The sequence below is a fragment of the Helianthus annuus genome, chromosome 17, assembly GCF_002127325.2.
Source record: "Helianthus annuus cultivar XRQ/B chromosome 17, HanXRQr2.0-SUNRISE, whole genome shotgun sequence".
Lineage (NCBI taxonomy): Eukaryota > Viridiplantae > Streptophyta > Magnoliopsida > Asterales > Asteraceae > Helianthus > Helianthus annuus.
Window position 1 is genome coordinate 154,799,315 of NC_035449.2, and position 22,302 is coordinate 154,821,616.

The window sequence follows — 22,302 nt, forward strand, 5'->3', positions numbered from 1 at the left end:
AAACGAAATAAGTTTCAAATCTCAACAAAATATAATATAAGTTCATAAGCATCCTAATCAACACCCAAATACGTTATAAATATCTAACTACACTTTTAAATACCTACAAATAATAACCAATTTTCTATATTATAATTTATGTATATTAAAATAAAACATATTAAAAAAGTAAAATAATCTGAGCTAACAAGCGAGCCTAACCGAGCCAATTTGCCGAGCCGAGTTAGGCTCACTTTCTAACCAAGCCTAGTTGGTGCGGCTCATTTTCAAATCAAGCGATATCAAACGAGTTTTTTTCAGGCTCACTTTCTAACCAAGCCTAGTTGGTGCGGCTCATTTTCAAATCAAGCCATATCAAACGAGTTTTTTTCCGAACTAACTTTAAGCGAGATTCGAGTCGCAAGCTTTTTGAACAGCCATCATTTACACAAAAATAAACAAATTAATATTTCCTATTATTTAAAGAGATAAAACTTTATAACTTTTTTTCTCCACCACATGTTTTAGCCAACCCTTTGGTTATTTAAACTCCCATCTCCTGTACTTGCTTTCCTCATAACCCTAACTCTATCCACACTAGATCTAAATTCCGCCGTCATCAACTAATTGGTATTACTATGTTTTTTACTTTGATTTTGCAATTAATATTATTAGTAGCGTTTAAGGTTTATGAATCAGATTTTGTTATTGATTGTGTTACATAGGTACAAAGATGAGGTTTACTAGGATCTGTCGAGCAAACCTTGAATGGCGTCTAATCCAGCGTCATTTCAAGGGAAGTTGTTACTATGACGTGTTCTTGAGCTTTAAACGGGAAGATACCCGTATCATATATATTCTGTCTTTCACCCAGAATATTTTCACACATACAAGGATGACGAAACGCCACTTCGTTGGTTTTTCCAAATCCATTGAAGACTCAAATTTGTTCACGTTTGAGTCTTTCGAGCTTGTGAAGATTATGGAGTGTTCAAGACAGGATGATAGGAAAAAAGTTGTCAAAAATGGGTAATTTACTCGCTCTTTTTATGCTGTCCGTTGATTTCTATCAATTTAATTTCATTTTATATTAATTAAAGTAAAACTCTTTTGTTGAACTAAATTTTGTGTGACTTGATGTAAAAGGATCATGCCTTTACAAATTTGTTCAAATTTAAATTTAAGATAGATTGTAACATGAAATATATTTAAGTGAATCTAACTTAATTTTCTTTATTGTTCTCTAATGTCTAGGCATGAAGCTAAATTCATCCAAAAAATTTTGTTGAACGGACTTTACTCGAGTTTCGTTACATTCTTTTGAATGATGTTCGCATGATAGGGAAGACAACTTTGGCCAAATGAAAAAGTATTCGAGTTATTGGGAAGACTACTTTGGCTAGTTATACAATATATATTATGTTGAAAAGTATACCGTACAAACGTTGCAATGATAGTTTTTCTTCAAGAAAGCAAGAGACAGACTCAAACCGGTTAAAAGAGATCTGAATGACCATGGAAGACTAAGTCGTCCATGAGGTCAAGCTCCTCGCTTTATTGATTTAACTCCTATCGAATGTAACACCAAAACAATGTTTTGCTGAGTTTTTTTTATCTGAAAGGAATATTAGTGATGTTTCATGTATAGTTGTATTATGACTAATATTTGTGAATGGATGTTTCAAAGTAATTTTCCTTTGGAATGAGACCAGTTTAGTTACAAAAGGATAGCTGTATCTGGTTGATTAATCAGAAAACAATTGATGCTTTCAATAATTGCAATTTGCTTATTCAACAAGAATGTATTTAAATAATTTTGTAAACTATTGTTTTGGCTTAATTCACTGGTGTAAAGATGGTTAAAGATATATATGTCTTCAACATAAATGTATTTATTCAGTTTGTAAACTATTAAGTTCCTATATGTCTGTTTGGGTTTTTCAGCGTCTAGCTGGCCCGATTTCTATATTTATATAGATCTCTTGCCGTTCAAAAAAAAATAAGTTCCTATATTAACATTGTATCAATATCAATGTATTGTATCAGCACACAAGGCAACAGCCAATGAAACGAATGATTAAACCACCCGCCGCAACTGATAATTTTTTAAATGAAGATCAATGATCATGAATATGATATCGAGCCAGGTTTTAATCGATTTGGTCCCAGTCCTAACTGAGTGTCACGGGTTTCGCGTTAAACCGAACCAGTATATATATAGAGGAGGATAGTAAACTTTAGGCCTGACAATAAAAATCTATTTGGGTTTTTAGGTTATTTTAAAAGTGAGGATATGTGGATGGGTTAAAAAATAATTAAAGATGGGTCAGCATGAGTTGTATGATATTTATTTAAAATAATTCGTGGGTCAGGATGTGTATTACGCATGGTAAATGGGTAACTCAAAAAAGAGCATCACATGCAGATTCTTCATCATATTCGAGTGTTCGTAGACGTTGGCTTCACAAATACTAAAAATTTTAAAAATAATAAAAATAATTAAAAATAATAAAAAAATTTCTAAAAAAACAGAAAAATTAAAAAAATTCTAAAAAATAAAAAATCAACAAACTTCTAAAAAATCCATATAATTCTAAGAAATCAAAAAAAATTAAAAAATCCAAAAATAATAAAAATAAAAAAAATTCTAAAAAATCAAAAAAATTATAAAAAATCCAAAAAACTATAAAAAACCAAAAAAAATCCTTTAAAAGTAAAAAATTCTAAAAAATAAAAAAGATAATATAAAATAATTTTTTTCTAAAAATTCAAGAAAATTCTAAAAAATAAAAAGAAGAATACAATCCCAAACAAATTCTAAAAAATCAAAAAATAATAAAAAATCCAAAAAAACTTAAAAATCTAAAAAATCCAAAAAATTCTAAAAATTCTATCAAAAAAAATAATAAAAAATCCAAATTAGGTACTATGGTTTTTGAGTAACAAATTTAGGTTCTATGATTTCAATTTTCTAACAATTTAGTGTACTAAGACCAACAAATGTAAAATGTTCTAGTTAAATTTAAGTAATGTGACTAAAATACGCTTGACAGTTTAAGTAAAATGACTAAATTTTCTGTTAAAGTTTAACATTTGTTGGTCTTAGTAACATAAAATGTTACAAAATTAAAATCATAGAAAACGAACCTGCTATTTGAAAATCTAAATGCCTAATGGTGTTGATTTCGGTAAGCCAAAAGGATTTTATCGATGTGTGTAACTAACTCCAAATACTTAGTATTGTTTGATTTATATGCATGCTTTGTTTTAGCATAAATGTCTATGTAAGAATGTAAGATACATCAATGTGTGTCATAAGGTTTTTTTATATATTGTTAGATTTTTTAGGACTCATACTCCTAATCTAGTATTATAGTAGGGATGAACAAATGATACCGAGTACCAGTATTGAATTGATACTGAATTTACCCAATCGGGTACATAACAAAAGAAGAAAGCATCAAAGCAATCTCATCCATTCACAACCTTCTTTTATATTGTATGTGTAAAAAAATGGAATGATACTTGACTTCGGTCATACACTCATACTTCATTCTCTTTTATTTACATAGAAAAAAAAAGCACAAATTCCTTTAATTACTATTAGGAATCCAAGGGAAACACCAATATATTTACATATATCAATTATAAGAAATCAAAATCTTTAATTACATGTTCGTCAATGTCTCAATGATATAGATAAATGAAACTATATATATACACATTTAAAAAAAATGCTAGAAATAGTGTTAATAAGAAAATTGATTACTAGAGCTAACTACCCAGATAGTCTTTGTTGTTTAAAAATTAACACATTTAGGTACTAAGGTTTTTAAGTAACAAGTTTAGTTTCTATGGTTTCAGTTTGGGTTATTAGATTTTAATAATTCGAAGTTTCACCCGTTGGTTACTAATAATCCCAACTTCAAAAATTCCATGTAACAATCCCAACTTGTAAAATTTTGGCCTCCAATGCTCCTTTGCTAACTGGGTTATAACCCAGTTAATTTTTTGCTAACGTGGTTGATGACGTGGACACAACTTTGTTATTTGTTGACTTGGCTGCTTGTGTGGCACCATCTCCACATCCACTTCCTCCTCCTCCACTGCCACCAGCATCTCCTCCAGCCACCACCATCATCTACCACCATCACCCACCACCATCACCACCTCCACTTCCTCCACCACCACTGCCATCTCCACCAACACCGTCGTCATCTCCACCCACCACCACTGCCATTTTCGCCACCACCTACCATCGCCATCTCAGATTCATCACTACCTTCGTCAACTGACCGACAACCACCCCCGTATCGGCGGTTCTCAAACTTAACCTAACCGTCATCGACGAAGGATCCAGAACCGTGGGAATAGGGTTAATTCCATTGTTGTTGTTGGAGCAGAGGTCGATATGGTGGAGCAGATGTCGATGTGGTGGAGCAGAAATAGGGTTAATTCCATTGTTGTTGTTGCAGAGGTTCTGATTTCATTGGAGATTGAAGGATTGTGTGAATGGATGGTAGGTGGTGGTCTGAGGGGATTGAAGATGGTGGTTGTGCGGTGGGAGCTGGGTGGTCGGAGGGGGTTGAAGATGGTGGTTGTGCGGTGGGAGTTGGGTGGTTGTGGTGGTAGTGAGGTAGTGGAGTGGTGGTGGTGAAGATGGTGAGTGTCTGTGTATGTATATATATAATTAATTTTTTTTTTCATATCAATATCCACATCATCATCCACATAATGAACCAGTTTATTTTTTTACACATCAACTTCCACGTCAGCAAAAACTAACCCAGTTAGCAAAGGATCATTGGGGGCCAAAATCTTATAAGTTGGGATTGTTACAGTGAATTTTTGAAGTTGGGATTATTAGTGGCCAACGGGTGAAACTTCGGATTATTAAAATCCAATAACCCTTTCAGTTTTGTAAAATGATAAATTTGCTAGTTAAAATTTTGTAATATGACTAAAATACGCTTGACTAACATGACCACAATCTAAGTAGAATGACTAAATTTTTTGTTAAAATTTAACGTCCGTTGGTCTTAGAATCCTAAAGTGTTATAAAATTAAAACCATAGAAAGGTTAATGCCTAAAGATGTTAATTTTGGTAAGCCAAAAGGATTATACGTGTAATAATTCTAAATACTTACTATTATTTGATTTATTAATCACAATTTATGTATTCTTTGTTTTAGCATAAATATCTATGTATGATACGATACATCAATGAGTGTCGGAAGGGTTTTTGTATATTGTTAGCTTGCAATATTTGAACCGAAAACATATCCGTGAGCTCCACCTGTGTGAAATGGGCAATATTGTTGAGCATGGGGTCGGATATTACATACAAGATGAGGCATGACAAAATGTATACATTGTTATAAAATAATTACATAACTATTATCTATGTTATATAACACTCACCTTTTAAATTTTCCAGCCAGATGAATAAAATACATGTATTGTCACAATAAAAGTATATACATGAATATTTCCTTAGTTATAAAACTAGTGTAATGATATAACTAAGAGGCTATGCGTTGCGGTTTCACGCCTAGGGCGTAAGCATCACCCACGTCGTAGCCACACAGACTTTAACCCACCACATCGACTGTCACACCCAACCGGTGGCGGAATCATCGGGGCGCGGCACTAGGCGAATCAGATTGCTCAAGAGAATCCATAACAAATAAATAGCGACAATATTTAATGCGTTCATTATCCCATACTAATAAACAATACAATCACATAAGCTGTCACGAATTTCATGTTCTCTCAAACAATACAAATCCAACAACCTAGATTTTAGGTGCGTTTCTAGACTTCCTAGCTTGATTTGAGGTAGACTGCGACTAAACCTGCAACATACGTTAAAATAACGTCTATGCAAAAGTATTAGCGAGTATACAAGTTTTGATAGAGTAGCATAGTAGATAAAAAGCGCTGCGAATTACCACATAAACGGGATACGACAACATATATACAAGACAGATACTACCAGCTAAGTCACTCGAGCTGCGATTGCTATTCATCCTAACTAGACCCCGTCGGGTTCAATAGTACTACACTAGTTAAGGTGGGACGTCGCGAGTAAAAGTCCTAACACATATGCATCAAGCATCACGTATAAATATGTACAGCAGTTATTCGCAAGTGATAGATAGTTTGATCATGTAATTCGTTTTGGTAAGTGCGATTCGATATGACGTGTGTTACACCCAAAAAGTGCGGTAAAAAGGGTTCGAGTATACTCACAGTAGGTGCTCAACAAGTAAACACAACTTGGTTGGATTGATTGAGAGCGCGTCTGAGTAGCCTGATCATGGAACGATAGCGTAAGCGTTGGACAGCGTGAAATAGTACGTTGAGTGTGATGGTGAGTCGAAGGGTGCTTCGATCGGATGACTCATCCATGTGGACGGATAACCCTTCGATCGGATGGTCATTCGAGTGTGCTGTTGAAATGTTGAACTTTTGAAGTTTTCGTTGTAGTATAGACTAAGTCATTCGATCGGATGGTCATCCGGATGGATGGCCATTCGATCGGATGGCTATTCGATTGAAAGCTTAATAGTTTGAAGATAATTGGTCACTCGATCGGATGGTCATCCGATCGAATGGCCGTTCGACTGAGTGACCTGTTTCTTTGAACTTTTGCAAAATTGTTTAAGTGCTGAAAGTCATAAGTCATCCGTCCGGATTGTCGTTCGATCGGATGGCAATCCGATCGGACGACAATCCGTTCAGCGACCTGATCGTTTTGGAACTTGCAAAATTCCTTAAGTTAGAAAGTTTTGTGGTTTAACCGAGACGGTATGACAACGTATTGAACAACAGAAAAGTCGTTAGATCGGATGGGAATCACCCCGTCTGAACATCAACTGTCCTTGACGGAATTTCATGTTCAACCCGTTAAGTGGGTTGTCTCTTTGATAGCAATCTGTTTTCAGACTGGCACTTTACTAAGGAATGAGTAGAAGGCCTGAACGAGCTCCGATTCTATCGGTTTTGAGTAAAGAGTTAAGAAAGTTTGAAGAAAGGTTGAATCTAGTTGAAAATGTTTAGATTTAGGTGAAATCAGTGTTAAATCATTGTAGAAATCCCTTAGATCTGAGTTATTCTTGGTGGAATGAGGTCACACTTTGGTGTTCATGAGAACCAATGATGACATCATCCTAAAACAGCCCAAATCCACCGATTTCATGGTGAAAAATTAAGTTTTGATAGTGAAATCGATGAGAAAGTGTGTGCGGATCAAGAAAGTACAAGATTTGAGATGAAAACTTACAAGAATTGCGAGGAATCGAGAGAAAAGGGCCTGAGAGTGCGTGGGTCGGAGGAAGCTGTCACATCAGTGAGAAATGATGTGACAGTGAGGTATTTATAGGCATGAGGGTGAGAAGGCGGTGCAAGATGGGTCGGAATGCCGTTCGATCGAACGGTCATCCGATCAGAACACAAAGGGGTCTTTTATCATTGTCCTATGTGTGTTGGCCCATTCATTCATAGTCATTGTGCTTCCTTACCAAAAAAACTGCAAATCCAACATTATACAAATGATTTTTTCAATCATATTCATCCGCTCAACCTTGCTTATACCTTTCCGAAAGCGGATCAAAAATCCAAGTTTAATCCACTGTGTAGGGTATGTAGTCAAGCATTTCTTAAGGAGTATCTTTGGATTTACAAATGCGAAACATGTAGATACTACACTCATCTGGATTGCGCAACATCGTCCATCCTTACATCTCCAGGTAGATCTACCTACGTAATATGCTTATAGTTTTTTCTATATATTTTGGTGGTTTTTCATTTACGCTCACATGTTGTTTTGCACAGGTGCAGGTAAAACCATAAAAAACTATGAAGATGCTGAACATCCTAATCTTCTCCATCTACCATTTCCTGATCCATCTTATAGCCTACTAAAACACTTGTTTTTCAAGGAAAATGGGGGGTCAAGTACCTGCAAAAGACATGATATTAGTCATCAACATCCACTAACTCTGGTGGATGCACGATGTGGTGATATCACAATCCCCACCTCTTCTAGAATAAAATCAATATCCTATCATGACCCAATGAAGAGGATTTAACTTTTGTGTGACGGCTGTGTGAGACCAATTACAAGTGGCCCAATTTACGTGTGTGCCAATGAGGGGCAATGCAACTTTGTGTTCCACGAGTGGTGCTCCCAGCTCACCAACGACATACCCTAATTCTCCATTCAAAAGGCCCTGGTCAGATTTTTGGGGTGTTCCAATGTGATATTTGCAGCTTACCTTGTAATGGATTTGCCTCCTGTTGTATGGATTGCAACAACTTCACCATTGACGTTCACTGCGCCTTCTTACCTAAAGAAATCACTCATACTGTTCACCTAAATCACCTACTTTCTTGGGTTTATTGTCACACCCTGGCTTTGCGGAAGCTTGGTTATTTTGGTGTGACTTCTTAATACCATAGCTTAATCATAACAAGCTATATGAATTAAAAATATGCAAGATCATCCATTGATAATAAAAATATTAAACATTGTCTTAACGGGTTAACACCCAACAACCATAACTTTGTCTAAACATTACAAATGCAAACTTAAAGTAAACATGGTTCAGGGACTATGACTTGTCCAGGAAAGAGTCACAAGTCTCGAACCCTGGATGACCTCGGGCCTAATGCAGCGGAAAACAAGCCATACCGCGCCAGATCGTTAGTTTCCTGAAATACATGTGAGTTGAAAAATCAACAATAATGTTGAGCGAGTTCATGCGATAGTGAGTAAATAAACCTTTATCTTTATCAAAAACCTGGTATGTAGCAAATAAGGAAAAAGAGATCACCAATGGTTTGCAAGGCCATTGATATGTGTGAAGTGCAAGTAGGAAGACTCAAACCTAGCGGATTTATGCGTCGGGCACTAAGTCACCCCGAGGTCCGTTCAGCTGGACCTGGGGCTGGGCTCGCTACACCCAGATAGATCTACCACTCCTGTCCCTCGGTCCTACTATGAGGATTAATGGCCTCAAGTTTCCGCCTACCCACTCACATGATCTAAGTAACAAACCTCCTTACGCTAATCATACCATGTATAAACATATTCATAATCATTGTAACATGTATTTCACCCCCGCAGTTTAGGAAACTGAAAACAGTTAAGAGAAAAGGGGGACATGAACTCACAGTCAGTGCGTCGCTAAGTAGAGTACTCCAAATATCCGAAAGCTGTGCAACGACCTACATGTGCTAATTCTATTAGACGGATGGCCGTGCTTTAGCTTCATAGTTTAATTTTCGGGAAGCAGTTAGACAACCGTTCCTTGTATATATTTGGTAGTTAATCTCCTTCCCAAGGATGGGGGAATTGTTACATGTGCGTTTATAATATTAAGTCTCGCTTAATATATTTTATTTCTCATTCCAAAATATAATTATTTTTCTCAAAAATAATATATTTTCTCTTCACATAATACTTTCCAAAATAACACGTTGACAAAATACGCGTTTATGAATATTTCCTCATAAGGCGTAAGTTACGTTTTAACGATTAAGCGGTAATAGTAATTACCGGTGTAACTTATATGTTTGTCGTGTAAGCGTTTGTATTATTTTGGGTTCGTTACAGTTTGTAAATATTATTTTTACTCTAAAAATATTATTTATATATTTTCACAAAATAATCATAAACAGTGTGGTGAAAAATATATTTATCGAATAAATATTTATCACGTTTAATTTTTGTGAAAATCCCACCTCCGATTATTTAATAAATAAAGTCTTGGCGAAATGTATTTTGAAAACATTTCAAAATAGTTTAACACTTGCAAATAATTCTAAGTGTTAGATTTTAGAAAAATTTCGCCAGAGTTTCCCCTGTAACTGGAGGTGGCCACGCTTTCAAGCGTATCATTTTCTTTTACAAAATCACTTCAACAATTTCTTTAATCAACCAATCAAGTTCCGATACTTCAAACTAGTTTCAACACATCAAACTTGTAGACTAGTATGTAAGATCACATTATTACATGAACTTGTAGTTTTTCCGAAAATCATAGTGTAGATTACCTTATATTTAGTGGATCTATGTATAAAATAGTTTAGTCTTGCAAAAACCCCGTTTTTGGAACAAATCATTCTTTACAACTTCCCGACAACTTTTGTAAAAATTGTTATTTTGTCGGATCTTTCGTTTCACAAGTGTTTATACACTTGTAGTTTGTAAAAATCATATTTATTAACATGTCATCCAACTTTTAAAAACATGATTTTTCTCGACACTTGGTTCTACAAATTTACCACTTGTACATACGTAGATCGGCTCGTTTTAAGTACTATTTTACAAGTCAAAATACTTTTACACAAGTTCATGTTTCTCGTGTGGTGGAGTTTCACCTTTTAACCCTCGTACCGACAAAAACAAGCTTATGTCAAGATTTGTGATCTTAACAAAGTCGGGTTAAACGATGATAAGAGCCACCACAACGTAGATCGGGCCTCAATAACCAACATATTCGAATACTACGACTTTTACACGCGTTATAAGCTTTTAACCAACAATATTCGAGTTTTAGTAGCCTTTAAAGATTCAAAACGCATGATTCCGACTTTTAACCGTTAAAAATCATATTAACCACTTTAGATACGATCAAGAGCGAGTTTTAAACGTTATACCTCTAGCTCGGGGCTAGGGAAGATCTTTGGCGAAAATGGCGTGGATAAAAGCAAATGGATGAGGTCCTTCAACTTCCGCTTGCTTCGAGCTTCCTTATACGTGACCCGAACACCTTGTATAAGCTTGGAATGGATGAATCAAAAGCCGGCAATGGAGGTGTGTGGGGGTGGGTTACGGCCGAGAGAGAGGGAGAGCAAGAGAGAGAGTTGAGTGTTGGTGAAATGTGATCTCTAGTGTGAAGTGTAGGGTGGGGTATTTATAGAGAAAATCTAGCGCTATCGTCCAACGGATCTCGTGTCCCCTAGATATCCACACAATCAAATAAAATAATCATAAAGTGTACTCCCTTGTCCTCTCTTGGTTTGGCCGATCCCATTAGGGGGGTGGGGTAGCCGGTTGGATCTCAAATGTCCAGTTAATGTTCAGTTACGTTAAGTAGGTTACTTTTAGAGATTAACCCCGTTAGTTGTTTGATGCGTTATAAAGCGGGTGTTAGGGTAATCAGGGACCCTAACTGGCTCAGAAAAAGGCTAATAATATTTCTGGCAATATTTTTTTTATGTTCCGGGTATAGTCCGGTTGTTCGGTTGGATAGTAATCCGTTAAAGTGCTTAAGTAATCTTTTAAGCGTCGTAAATAATATTTTTAGCGACACAATTTATTCTGCAAAGTGTCAGGAATATTTCCTCATATTTTGGCACTTTATTAATTAGCTAGAAGCTAGTGTGTTGACAAAAGTGCTGTGTTTCGTGCTTAGAGTACGTTTTAGGCACATCCAATCTCTGTATCTTATTCCTAGAGACGCAGTTTAACAACCCTTGTATCCCTACACACACTATGGGTGTAGTAAAATATTTCTGGCTCATTCAGGCCTTTAGAGGCAGTGTCTGCCTGATGCTGGCTATATCAGCATGTTCAATAGGTTATCCGTCCAAATGCTACTGTGCTTTTGTGCATCATGTTTGTCACTAGAGTTCAGTAAGTAATAATGTAGTGACGGAAAATCAAAATATGATGCAGGTAGGTACAAGTATCAACAGTCAAGTAGCAATTTATCAGAAATCTCAGTTAAGCACAGTAATAAGGCAACAATTAATAGTTGATTGAGTCGTACGGATACCTGGTTTTGTGAGGGTTGTCACATTTATCACGGAGAATGGAGTGATGCGTGTCGTTAATACTGGTGAGAATTATTTTTCTTGCAATACTTGTAATGATTTTCGTCTACACGCGGAATGTGCTTTGTTCATACCGGAGACAACTACGAACAAGTGTGACAAGCATCCTATGAAGCTGAGTTACTTTCCCATTGAGAACCACAAGAGTGACTATTTTTTGTGAAGTTTGTGAGAATGAACTTAATCCTGAGCGTCCATTCTATCACTGTCATGATTGTATGCAGTCTATGCATACAGCATGTGCTCCCTCAATACTTCAGTATGAAACATATGATGGAGATGGTAGAGGCGTTTATAAGTTTGTAAATGTGAAGTTTGGGGGCACATATGAGAATATTAAAGTGCCTCAACACCCCCTTTCATTCGTTCAAGGGATTGAAGACGATGGTGAATGTGCCAGAAATGATTGTGATTACTTTATCAAAGATCTCCAGTATCATATGATCTTTAAGTGTTTAGATTGTAAATTTGCAGTTCATTACAAGTGTTGTGAAACAATGAGTAACTAATATATAGATATATATATATATATATCATAGGTTTGTTCTTGTATTCCGTGTTTTGTTATAAAAAGATTGTTGTAATAAACAAATTCCATCATATATTATATATTATGGAGTAAACTGCAATTTTACCCCCTGGGTTTAGGTCAATTGGCACTCTTACCCCCCCTAACGAAATAATTGCAATTTTACCCCCCAACGTTGGTGTTATGTCGCGATTTTACCCCCCGGCGTCAAAGTTGTTAACATATCTTTTAACTATAACTTGAAATGACTATATTACCCTTTAATTTTACCCCCCAACATTCCTGTTATGCCGCACAATTACCCCCCACCTCCACCGCCATCAGCCTCCACCACCCACCTAGTTATAAGTAAACCACCAATATAACCAAAATCAAATTAAAAGATCAACTTTATCAAGAATCTTGACAACCCAAAACAAACCCAACTCATAATAACTGATCAGAGCAAAAGATCCTCCTGTAATATATAATTCCCCTTTCACACATATACTACCCATTAGTTGACTTTTATTAATATTAGCATTTGACTTATTTGTTTGTGTGTATACAGTTCTCCAGCTAGTCCTATTATGGATGTGGGTTTCTTGAACTCTTGAGTAGATGTAGATCCTCTTGTAGTAACTTGTTTGAAGAACATAACTTAGAATAATCAAGAAAGTAAACAGGTATCGATAGAAGAAACGGTGGATACTTCCTCAAACCACCGTAACCAGATCCACCACCCATCTTAAAATGGAGAGCCAATGTTTCTTTTTATAAACATCATCATCTTCTTCAAATTACCCAGATCGATAAGCGGGTGATGGCGAAGAACAAACATAGGGTACCACCACTTGAAACGGAGATCGATAGCGAAGAACAAACAAGCTCATTGAGCCCCTTCGCTATAAACATCATCATCATCATCATCATCATCTAACAACGCCGCCACCATGGCGGCGATGGCGGTGACCAGTCACCACTGCTCACTTTGTGTTGTCAAGATTCTTGATAACTTTGATTTTTTTTGCTCAATTTGTGGTTTAGAGGGACCATTGCGAGTGTCTCTGGATTCAGTTGTCTGATCGAGCAGGTCAGCTCTCCAAATTTTGCAAAAGATCGATTTCAAGTGACTAGAGAAGAAGAATCGTAGAAGTGGATCTGGGTTATTTGAAGAAGATGATGATGGATCTGGGTAATTAAAAGATAATGAAGATGGATCTGGTTATTTGAAGATGATGATGATAATAAGATTTTATAAATAATAATAATAAATATAGGGTAAGATTATCAAAATACCCCTGCCTATAACAGTCAAATAACTGTTGACTGACGGCAGGGGGTAAACTTGCAACATAACACCAAACGTTGGGGGGTAAAATTGCAATTATTTCGTTAGGGGGGGGGGGGGTTAAGAGTGTCAATTGACCTAAACCCCAGGGGTAAAATTGCAGTTTACTCTATATTATGTGTTCGCTTTTGTAATTCATGTTTGTTTACTTTCATTATTTTGATTTCCAACCCCTGTTCCATTGCAGTTAAATCCGGATTCTGTCTACAATCCAATATGAAGATGAATTCTCAACCCCTGTTCCATTATTTTGATGTCAGATTACTACAATTGTTCAGTGTTCTTGATGAGTTCCAACCATGGCCGGTGATTGCATTTTCAGGTCCTATGTATGATTAATTTTGCATAGAAAAGATAATATGTAGCCATAACTTATTGGTTTTGATGATAATACATGGGTAAACAATTTGATTATTGGCTGAATTGAACTAGTTTTGACCTCTCTAAATTGTATTTAACATATGCATACCACATGCTCGACGAAATGTCTGTGTGAGTAAGTTGTCTTATTGCTTACGCGTTTGCATTACAGCAATGGATTATAGGCTCTAACAGTATGAAACACTGTGATAACAATGCCATTCATAAATTTGTAAATGTGAAGGGGTTGAAAGTGATGGTCAATGTGACAAGTGTGGGAGCAGCCTCCAACTAGTTCTATACCCGTCCGGTGGATGGGTTTATTAATGGTATAATGACAAAGTATTTTATTCTTTGTATTTTAAACAAAACAATATTTGTTTAAGGTAAAATGAACACTATACAACAGTGGGAACAACTATTTTCTCGTTATGTTAATTTAGGTTTGTTTATTTTACTTAAAACCGTAAGCGAAACCAGTTAACTATGAATCTAAGAATATAAAAAAACAATATAAGAGTAGGAACAACTTAAAGTAGGCTGCATTTTTCAAAGATGGTTAACCAGAGAGTTGCATATTAACTTTCGTAGGCAATATGGGTCAGATAACGTCTCATACCAGTTCGGGTCAAGACAGGCCATTTCAGGAAAAAAAAGTAATTAATCTTCTAACTTAAATATGTTGTCCATCTCATTTAGGAAGAGTTGATCCTCACTCTGTCTCTCTGTAAATTAATTAGAAATATCAGATCATGAATTAGTAAGTTTAAGGGTAAAAAGAGTTGCCATACCTATAAAAATAATACGGTTAGGTTTATGTCTAGTTTACCTCTTGAAAGACATCAAAAGTTCTCTTCAAAAGCAAGTTAGACCATAATCATGTTGCTGCTAAAATAAAATAGAGAATTAATCATAAAAAAGATAAGTTCACTTATAAGAAAATCAGTGTAAAGAGAACCCAGGTGACAAACTAATTTAAGAATTAAACAATATTCACAAGTTCTCTTCCTCCCTGAACATAACTACACCTTTGAAGTAAATCATAAACCTCCCCAATATTAAGCTTAAGCATCTAACAATTACTGATAACCCAACAATTAAAGAGACAAATTACAGTGACTCACCTCACATACATACATTCATATTTCAAGCTTGACCTTACATGTATTCAGTGCAAGTAGCAGTGTAGCACCCGGTTCACATTCTCATCATGCATTGGAAGAATTCAGATTGCCAGTGGCAAAGCTTGAGATTTCCGACCAGGGGGTCGAAAACGTAACGTATTTACCTAAAACAAATTATAAAACCAGGGGGTCGAAAATGGATATACATAAAAAGTTCTATACAAAAACTACATACCGAGCACTACTGAACGAAAAGTTCAGGGGGGGTCAAACCCGTGACCTCTGTGTGTGGGTCAATATGTTAAAAATCGTAACCTTTTTTTGAAGTTTGATCTAAAAAAATATATTAGCTGGGCTCAAACCCGCGACCTATGGTTTAGCATTCCATCTCCTAACCAATAGTGCCCTTGTTCTGTTTTATCCGTGGTTTCACTGCAAAATTTTATATAGTTGTTCTACTATAAAATCGAACCTTAGTGGGTTCGTGTGAACTCGGAGCTTTGTACTTAGCTCCGCCCCTGTACATAAATATATAGACCGATACATCTGTAGCAACCTCTAATGTAATTTGTCTGGGTCTTAATAAAAAGGGCCGCACAGGTCAAATTTGCCATCTGTAAAAAGAAAGGACTGAAAATAGACATCCATAGTATGGATATGTTATGCCCAAAGTTGGAAAATAATGTTACATCCAAGTATTGGAAACAATACTCTACAATGTAAGAAAAAAAACCCTGATCTTTTTCCCAATAAGCAAAAAGAAAAAGAAAAAAAGAGTGTATATGAAATACCTACCGAATAATCTTTAGCTTCACAAAAATAAGCATATAGCATCATCAGCTGCTCCAATAGCTGCTATTATCCCTTCCCTGTCACGTTAAAAATTTAAAATCTACACATTAGCTATTGGAAGAGTTGAGCATTAGTTAAATCCTCGTCTACTTGCAGCCAATTTTGTCACAGATTTGTTCGATAGAATTGGATTTTTCACACCTGCACCAATGATTAAAGAATGCTGATTATGAAAAAAAATACCCATTTGCTTTCCACCAATCTAAATATTACAATAAACCTAGTGTGTTACTTCATCCAAATCCCCGTCTTACCTATTAGAATATATAAACTTAATTATATTTGTATTAAGTATGTATTAGGATATTAAACTTATACTTACATGTGTGTAACGAAAATATTCGAACGGTTATGATGGTTTGAGAGACACCGTTTCAATGACGGTTGTTCCCTCCAAATCAACCATCATGTAACCGTTATGTATTATGTATATATATGTCTTGCCGGAACCATTTACCGGCACCAAGACAATTTCCCACTTGAATTGTCCATTGTATCAAAACTGTATTCAATTGTTTCTGTATATCACAAACACGAATACGAAGATGATGATATCGGCTTCCGCTAACATTACCCCTTTGCCTAATAACCAACCATCAATGCACATGATTTATAAAGCTACAATTTACAAACCCTAATTAATCGCTGATAATCCGATATCCCTTCAATATGACATGACATGTATCATGACCTGGAACGGTTACGAAGGTAGGGGTGTTGACATTGTTATCGAATACATGATTTTAGGAAGGATTTCTAGTCGTTGATGATCGAATTACAACAAATAGTCAAAAACAATTTCTGAGCATAAACAGAAACAGAGTACAACAAAATTCGAACCAAAACAACTCTTGGATCGATCCAATTTCACTACTGATACATGGTGGAAACACCAGATTCCGAAGCGTACGTATCAATTTCTGGATGGATCGATGATGATTAGTTTAGAGAGGGGGGAAATTAAGGGTTTAGAGTGAGAAAGGTGGGTCGGTGTGTGTTTGTGAGTACATGTCCATCCAGTGATTGATTTGCAGAAGGAAGAAAAGAAATCATGACTTTTTTTTTTTTTTTTTTTGAGAAAAATCGCACGTAATACAGGAGAAGAAGACTATTGCCGGTTGTTCTTTGTCAAGTACGGTTTATGTGTGGCGCTAAACTGCAAGGTAACACGAGATCGTGGCCTCCGTTCTTCGCGATATGTAAAGTCAAAAGAGAATTCAGAAACTTTCAAATAGCCTTCCCTTCTAGAAGTTTTTATTGCATGTTACGGCGTCCCCCGAAAACCGTACTCCACACGAGAAGCCTTGCTTGCTGAAGTAACACGCATGAAAACTGGGGTTATGATTAACTTTGTGTGTGGTATTGTTCCTATTACAATCTTTGTGAATCTTAGTTTAGTATCAATATTTGACTTCGGTCCTTGCATACCAATAGCCACATAACTTCCTTCAATGCCTCTGTGAATGTAATACACCCGCATATGATGTTATTGAAAGATGGTGCCATAACATGCAAGTATTATTTGTTTATTATTTTTTTTTATCCATGTAAAACACATTTTGATATTTTTATCAACGTAAAACACATTTTGATATTTTTTTGGGTCTCTCAATACTTTATTTTTTATTTTTTCTTTCGGTTACTAAACGAGTGCCAGTACTGTAACGGAACCAAACCAATACTAATACCAACGCCGAACAAATTTCTGCTACCAATGCTGAACAAATTTCTGCCGCAAAGCACGGGAAAATCCCCTAGTTATGACTAAGGGGCTGTTTGTTTACCTCTTAATGAGGCTCTTAATGGTTCAGACCTCTTACTTCTTACTGGTTCAGCACTTAATGGTGCAGGCTGTCTGTTTCGCAAGCAGATGTCTGAATGGTTCAGACATTTGCCTCTGAATGGTTAAGCATTTGCCTCTGAATGGTTAAGCATTATTAAGAGTCTGAATGGTTAAGACCTCTAATGTGAATTTGTCAGACATTTGCCTCTGAACGATTAAGTATTATATTGGCTCTTAATGGTTCAGACCTCTTACTGGTTCAGCACTTAACCATTCAGATGTTGTCAAACAACCCCTAAAATGTATAACTAATATATGTAAGTTAAATAATAAATAATAAACGATCAGAGCCTAAACCAAACACGATCTTAGAAAACTATTCACAACCTTAAGCTCTCAAAAGTTACACGAAGTCGAGTTTGGGCTAGTTTACACTAGGGATGGGATTGGTACAGTACCCGTACCTATACCCGTTTTTACCCGTACCCGTACCAATACCTAAAGTAACGAATACCAAAATCAATAAAACTGGGTACCGATACATGTACCAAATACCTAAAATCGGTACGGGTATAAGTACGGGTACGGGTACGGTACGGATACGAGTACGGGTATTTGGGAAAAAAAGCCCATCCCTAGTTTACACCCTAACCATTGTCGGAAATAAACTCAGATTATTATCCAAAAAAAATAGCCGGTTTATTTAAATCAAAAAAAAAAAAAAAAAAAACACTCCACCCCCTTTGTGCTTCGTGTTCTTGTTGGAGCAGGATTCGAAACCTTGGTATTCTCCGACCACCGCAACACCATTTCATCGGTGTTAATCTCCACACAATCGATCTCTTACCGTTTCATTGTTCGATTTTAGTGTTAAAGATATCATATCAATAAAGATATGAAGAAGAATAAAAAGAAATCTCAAAACTTTCCACCATCCAAAGTACTCTTATCGCATTTGATTTGCGGGATCGGGTTAGCTTCATCGTTTTGGGTGGCAATCAATGTTTTCTCCATCAATTTAATCGATTATCCACTTCAAACCCTCTGTTTACTATGGGTAAATCACTGTTGATTTCTTCTTATTTTATGGTTTATATATTTAGTAGAAGACAGTTTGTTAGTTAGTAGAATACCAGAGGATAATTTTGTCTATTGAAGATATTATATTTATTCATTTCCCAAAACAAGATTCAACTGAATTTGAATTTGTTCTTGCAGCTGGTTCAGGCCCCTGTTGTGATTCTGGTTTACAGTTTCTCTCGGAAAGATAAGAATCAGAGCTCGGTAATTCATCGTTGGATTATCGTAATTCATATGTAAACTTGATTGTATACTTTTTAAAATGTTACATTGCAGTACTTGAAGGCTGTAGCTAGAGGTTTATTGGGGCTTCCGGTCGGTTAGTTCTTTACCCCTGCATCTTTTTCACCGTTTCACATAGAAAGAAAAGATCAAAATGTTTGTATATGTGTAAAGGTTTATAGACCAATTATAGAGAGTGAATTCGTTCATATAGACGTAGCATTGTGTATAATTATTATTTTCTTCTTTTATCGCAATATTATGATATTTTCTTGATATATATATATATATATGTACTTGCATATTTTAACTTTCAGGGGCGGTTGTCAATGCGCTTGGAGCTATTGCTTTAGGGGCGCCTGTTGGAAGTCGGTATGTACTTCTTGTTCTAGTGCAGGTTTTCTCCAAGTATTGTAATCTGGACACTTATACTATGAAACATATGTGAAATACATTTGTATAATAAGCGCATGCATTTTCTACTGTTGCAGGTATATTTTAAGAACCCTCCACTGGTCTCTTCTGATGTCTGCATTTACTGTGAGTGTAAATCTATGTAATTTGCTCTCCTTATTGAAAGTATTCATACTTCATTATGGTAGTTACCGTATAGGTGGCAAAACGAGTCGGTCAGGAAGGTTGGGTAATGGGTCAAAAGGGATTAGCTTTTAGATCAGGTTATAAAGTTATAATGGGTTTCTGTCAACATATTTTTAATAAATAACTGTCCATCTTTTTAAATAAAACAATTTAGGATGTTATATACACTCTGATGTATTACTTTAACTCGTTTGACCCGTTTCCAGATTAGTTAAGTTTTTTATATTTTTTATTGTTATAATTTGTAAATCTGTTCCTAATCTTGTATATGTTGCATATTTTGCAGTTCGCCCCTGCAGCGTCTGTCTACGGTTCATCTTGGGTTGATTGGCACCGTATATTCACAAATACAACTGAGATAATGTACTCTCTACCGATGAAGCTAAAAGCATCTTTGCTATTTTGGGTCAATATCTGTTATTGGTATGGTTACATTACATGTGCGTGTTTTAACTTGCAGGCTGATTGAAATGATTGATTATATGATATGTATACCTGCATATGGTGCGGTAATTGGAGCATGGTTTGGGGCCTGGCCCATGCCACTTGACTGGGAAAGGACGTGGCAGGTAACGTTTTATTAAAATTTAAAACTTAGGATATGTTACATAAAAAACGTATTACAATAGAATATTGTTTTGCATCGTGGTGCTGTAAAAAGAATGATGACAAGATGAGAGGTAACATTAAGAGGTGACAAGATGGATGGTAACATGGTAAACATTGTTTATTTCTACTATAATTTACTTTACCTTTGGACGGTTTGTTTTATAGGAATGGCCGATTTGTGTAACATGTGGAGCTATTATCGGGTACTTGGTAGGATTGTTGGCTTCTTTCGGTTTTGTAGTCCATGTTTCAAGGCAACGTGTGAAGGGAGATTGATGGGTACAAAGTTGTATCAAGAATTCGTTGTCGTTGAGGTGGTTTTAATCTTACCTGTAGTGGGAGAAGTTAGAAAACAAATACTAATCCAGAAGATATGTTTCATTTTCTGCTGTCATGTATTGTGATGTTCCGATGAATTTACGCCTACAAATAAGACAAGAAACCGAAAAGAACGAAAACCTAACCACGACATGAAACCATGCAAACTGAGCTAAAACCCATGGGCTAACATAATTAACCCAACAATGCTTGCTTAACCAAATCGAACTTCACAATAAGCTAGCAGACCCCTTTACCTCTTCTCTTTACTAAATCAGTCACATCATCACTTTGTTTTTTTCCTCATACAGGGTCACACTAAACCTTAAGAGAGGACGTTTGTGTTATGATTTTTAATAGAGCATTAGGTATATGCCTTTCACTTTCTTAGCTTACAAGTTATTTGAACATCACTTCAAACACCATTTTCTTGTTTCCACATTAACAACCTTCAAGTAATGGTTTGTCCACATTGAGAGCTTTTATATGTAACATTTCGTATTTTTGTACTTTTCTTATTTAGAAAATGTAATCATATTTCTATTTATGAAAACTTGTATTCGTATCATGTTCGTATTCCATTTCCAATTTTGTAATTTGAGACTTTGATCGTAATGAAATTCATAGCAATATATACAAATTACTCATAAAACCTTTCCTAGACACCACACATTGTTGTATGTAAAATGTCAATGGAGGCTGAAAATGTTTTTCATCAGCTTATGGGTTTAATACTTTTGAATGAACACCAAATATTTGATGCATACCAACTGTTTGATAAAATGTTTGATATAAAATTTTTAAATGTTTACAAATAGTCTTGTTGATGTGGTAGGTTTCACTTATCTTTTTCCCTTTCCACTTTCTTTGAGCAATTGATGAGCTACTATAAATGTACCACAATTAAGCTAAATTTTTATATTATCAGAACTGATACCGATATTCGTTTTTATATACTCTTAAAATGAAAAGTGGGTGGGGTTTTCCACCGACATACAAAGTCCCTCAACTTTCACAAAAGAAAATTCTAACCTTTAGACTTCTACTTCATTGTAAACGTTGTGGTCTTTTCACTTTGCACCCTCAAACTTTTGACATGAAACGCTATTAACGCACGAGACGTACTTTTTTTTTTTTACGAATTCGCACCGCTCTCTAAACTAATTTTACAACTTTACACAACAAAGAACGAGACATATACTCTCTTTTTATCATGTCTAATGATGTTATTGTCACGAACGTAGAACATAATGTAACAAAGTAAAAAACGTGTAATGTCAGGTGCGGACACCACACGTTAATATCATCATCGTACTGTAACCGTGATGCTTTTATAGGTTACACTGAGTTATAATACGTCAAAACACGTGTTTTCATATGGTTAACACATCACATGACGTGACGCCAACGATAAACAACCAAGGCGTCGTCGTCGCAACGTGCGGTCTATGGCAACAATCTAGTTGTTAAAAAAGAATGTTAGCAATAAGAATATTTGGTCATGTTATTTAACTATTACTGTAACAAAATTACTTGGTTGTGAATAGTTATTATAATCAAGTAGTGAATTATCATAAAGATTAGCTATTAAGTTTGTTGACTAGTAGAGTATGATGTCTGTTGGAGGGAAGTGATTGTCGCCTCCGTGAAGGGAGTTCAAGGTTTAAGCGC

The 22,302-nt window shown here is 35.7% G+C and overlaps 1 protein-coding gene and 1 long non-coding RNA gene across 2 annotated transcripts; both read left to right on the forward strand.

The window, feature by feature from the left end:
- The first annotated feature begins 506 nt into the window (after nucleotides 1-506).
- Nucleotides 507-1,704, forward strand: LOC110922232. The gene is made up of 3 exons (XR_002582988.2): nucleotides 507-609; nucleotides 705-1,008; nucleotides 1,234-1,704. It is a non-coding gene; the product is annotated as an uncharacterized LOC110922232 (long non-coding RNA).
- Nucleotides 1,705-18,492: 16,788 nt separating this feature from the next.
- On the forward strand, nucleotides 18,493-20,755 carry LOC110922335 (phosphatidylinositol-glycan biosynthesis class F protein). The gene is made up of 8 exons (XM_022166655.2): nucleotides 18,493-18,859; nucleotides 19,021-19,086; nucleotides 19,159-19,201; nucleotides 19,422-19,476; nucleotides 19,596-19,644; nucleotides 19,991-20,067; nucleotides 20,165-20,273; nucleotides 20,479-20,755. Exons 1-8 carry the CDS (start codon nucleotides 18,698-18,700, stop codon nucleotides 20,587-20,589), a joined length of 672 nt encoding a protein of 223 aa, XP_022022347.1. The 5' UTR covers nucleotides 18,493-18,697; the 3' UTR covers nucleotides 20,590-20,755.
- Nucleotides 20,756-22,302: the final 1,547 nt, after the last annotated feature.

Coding starts and splice junctions, on each gene's coding strand:
- LOC110922335 (XM_022166655.2), top strand. CDS start 18,698: ATGAAGAAGAATAAAAAGAAATCTCAAAACTTTCCACCATCCAAAGTA. Junction 19,645..19,990: donor TTCTGATGTCTGCATTTACT/GTGAGTGTAAAT, acceptor CATATTTTGCAG/TTCGCCCCTGCAGCGTCTGT. Junction 20,068..20,164: donor ACAAATACAACTGAGATAAT/GTACTCTCTACC, acceptor TTTAACTTGCAG/GCTGATTGAAATGATTGATT.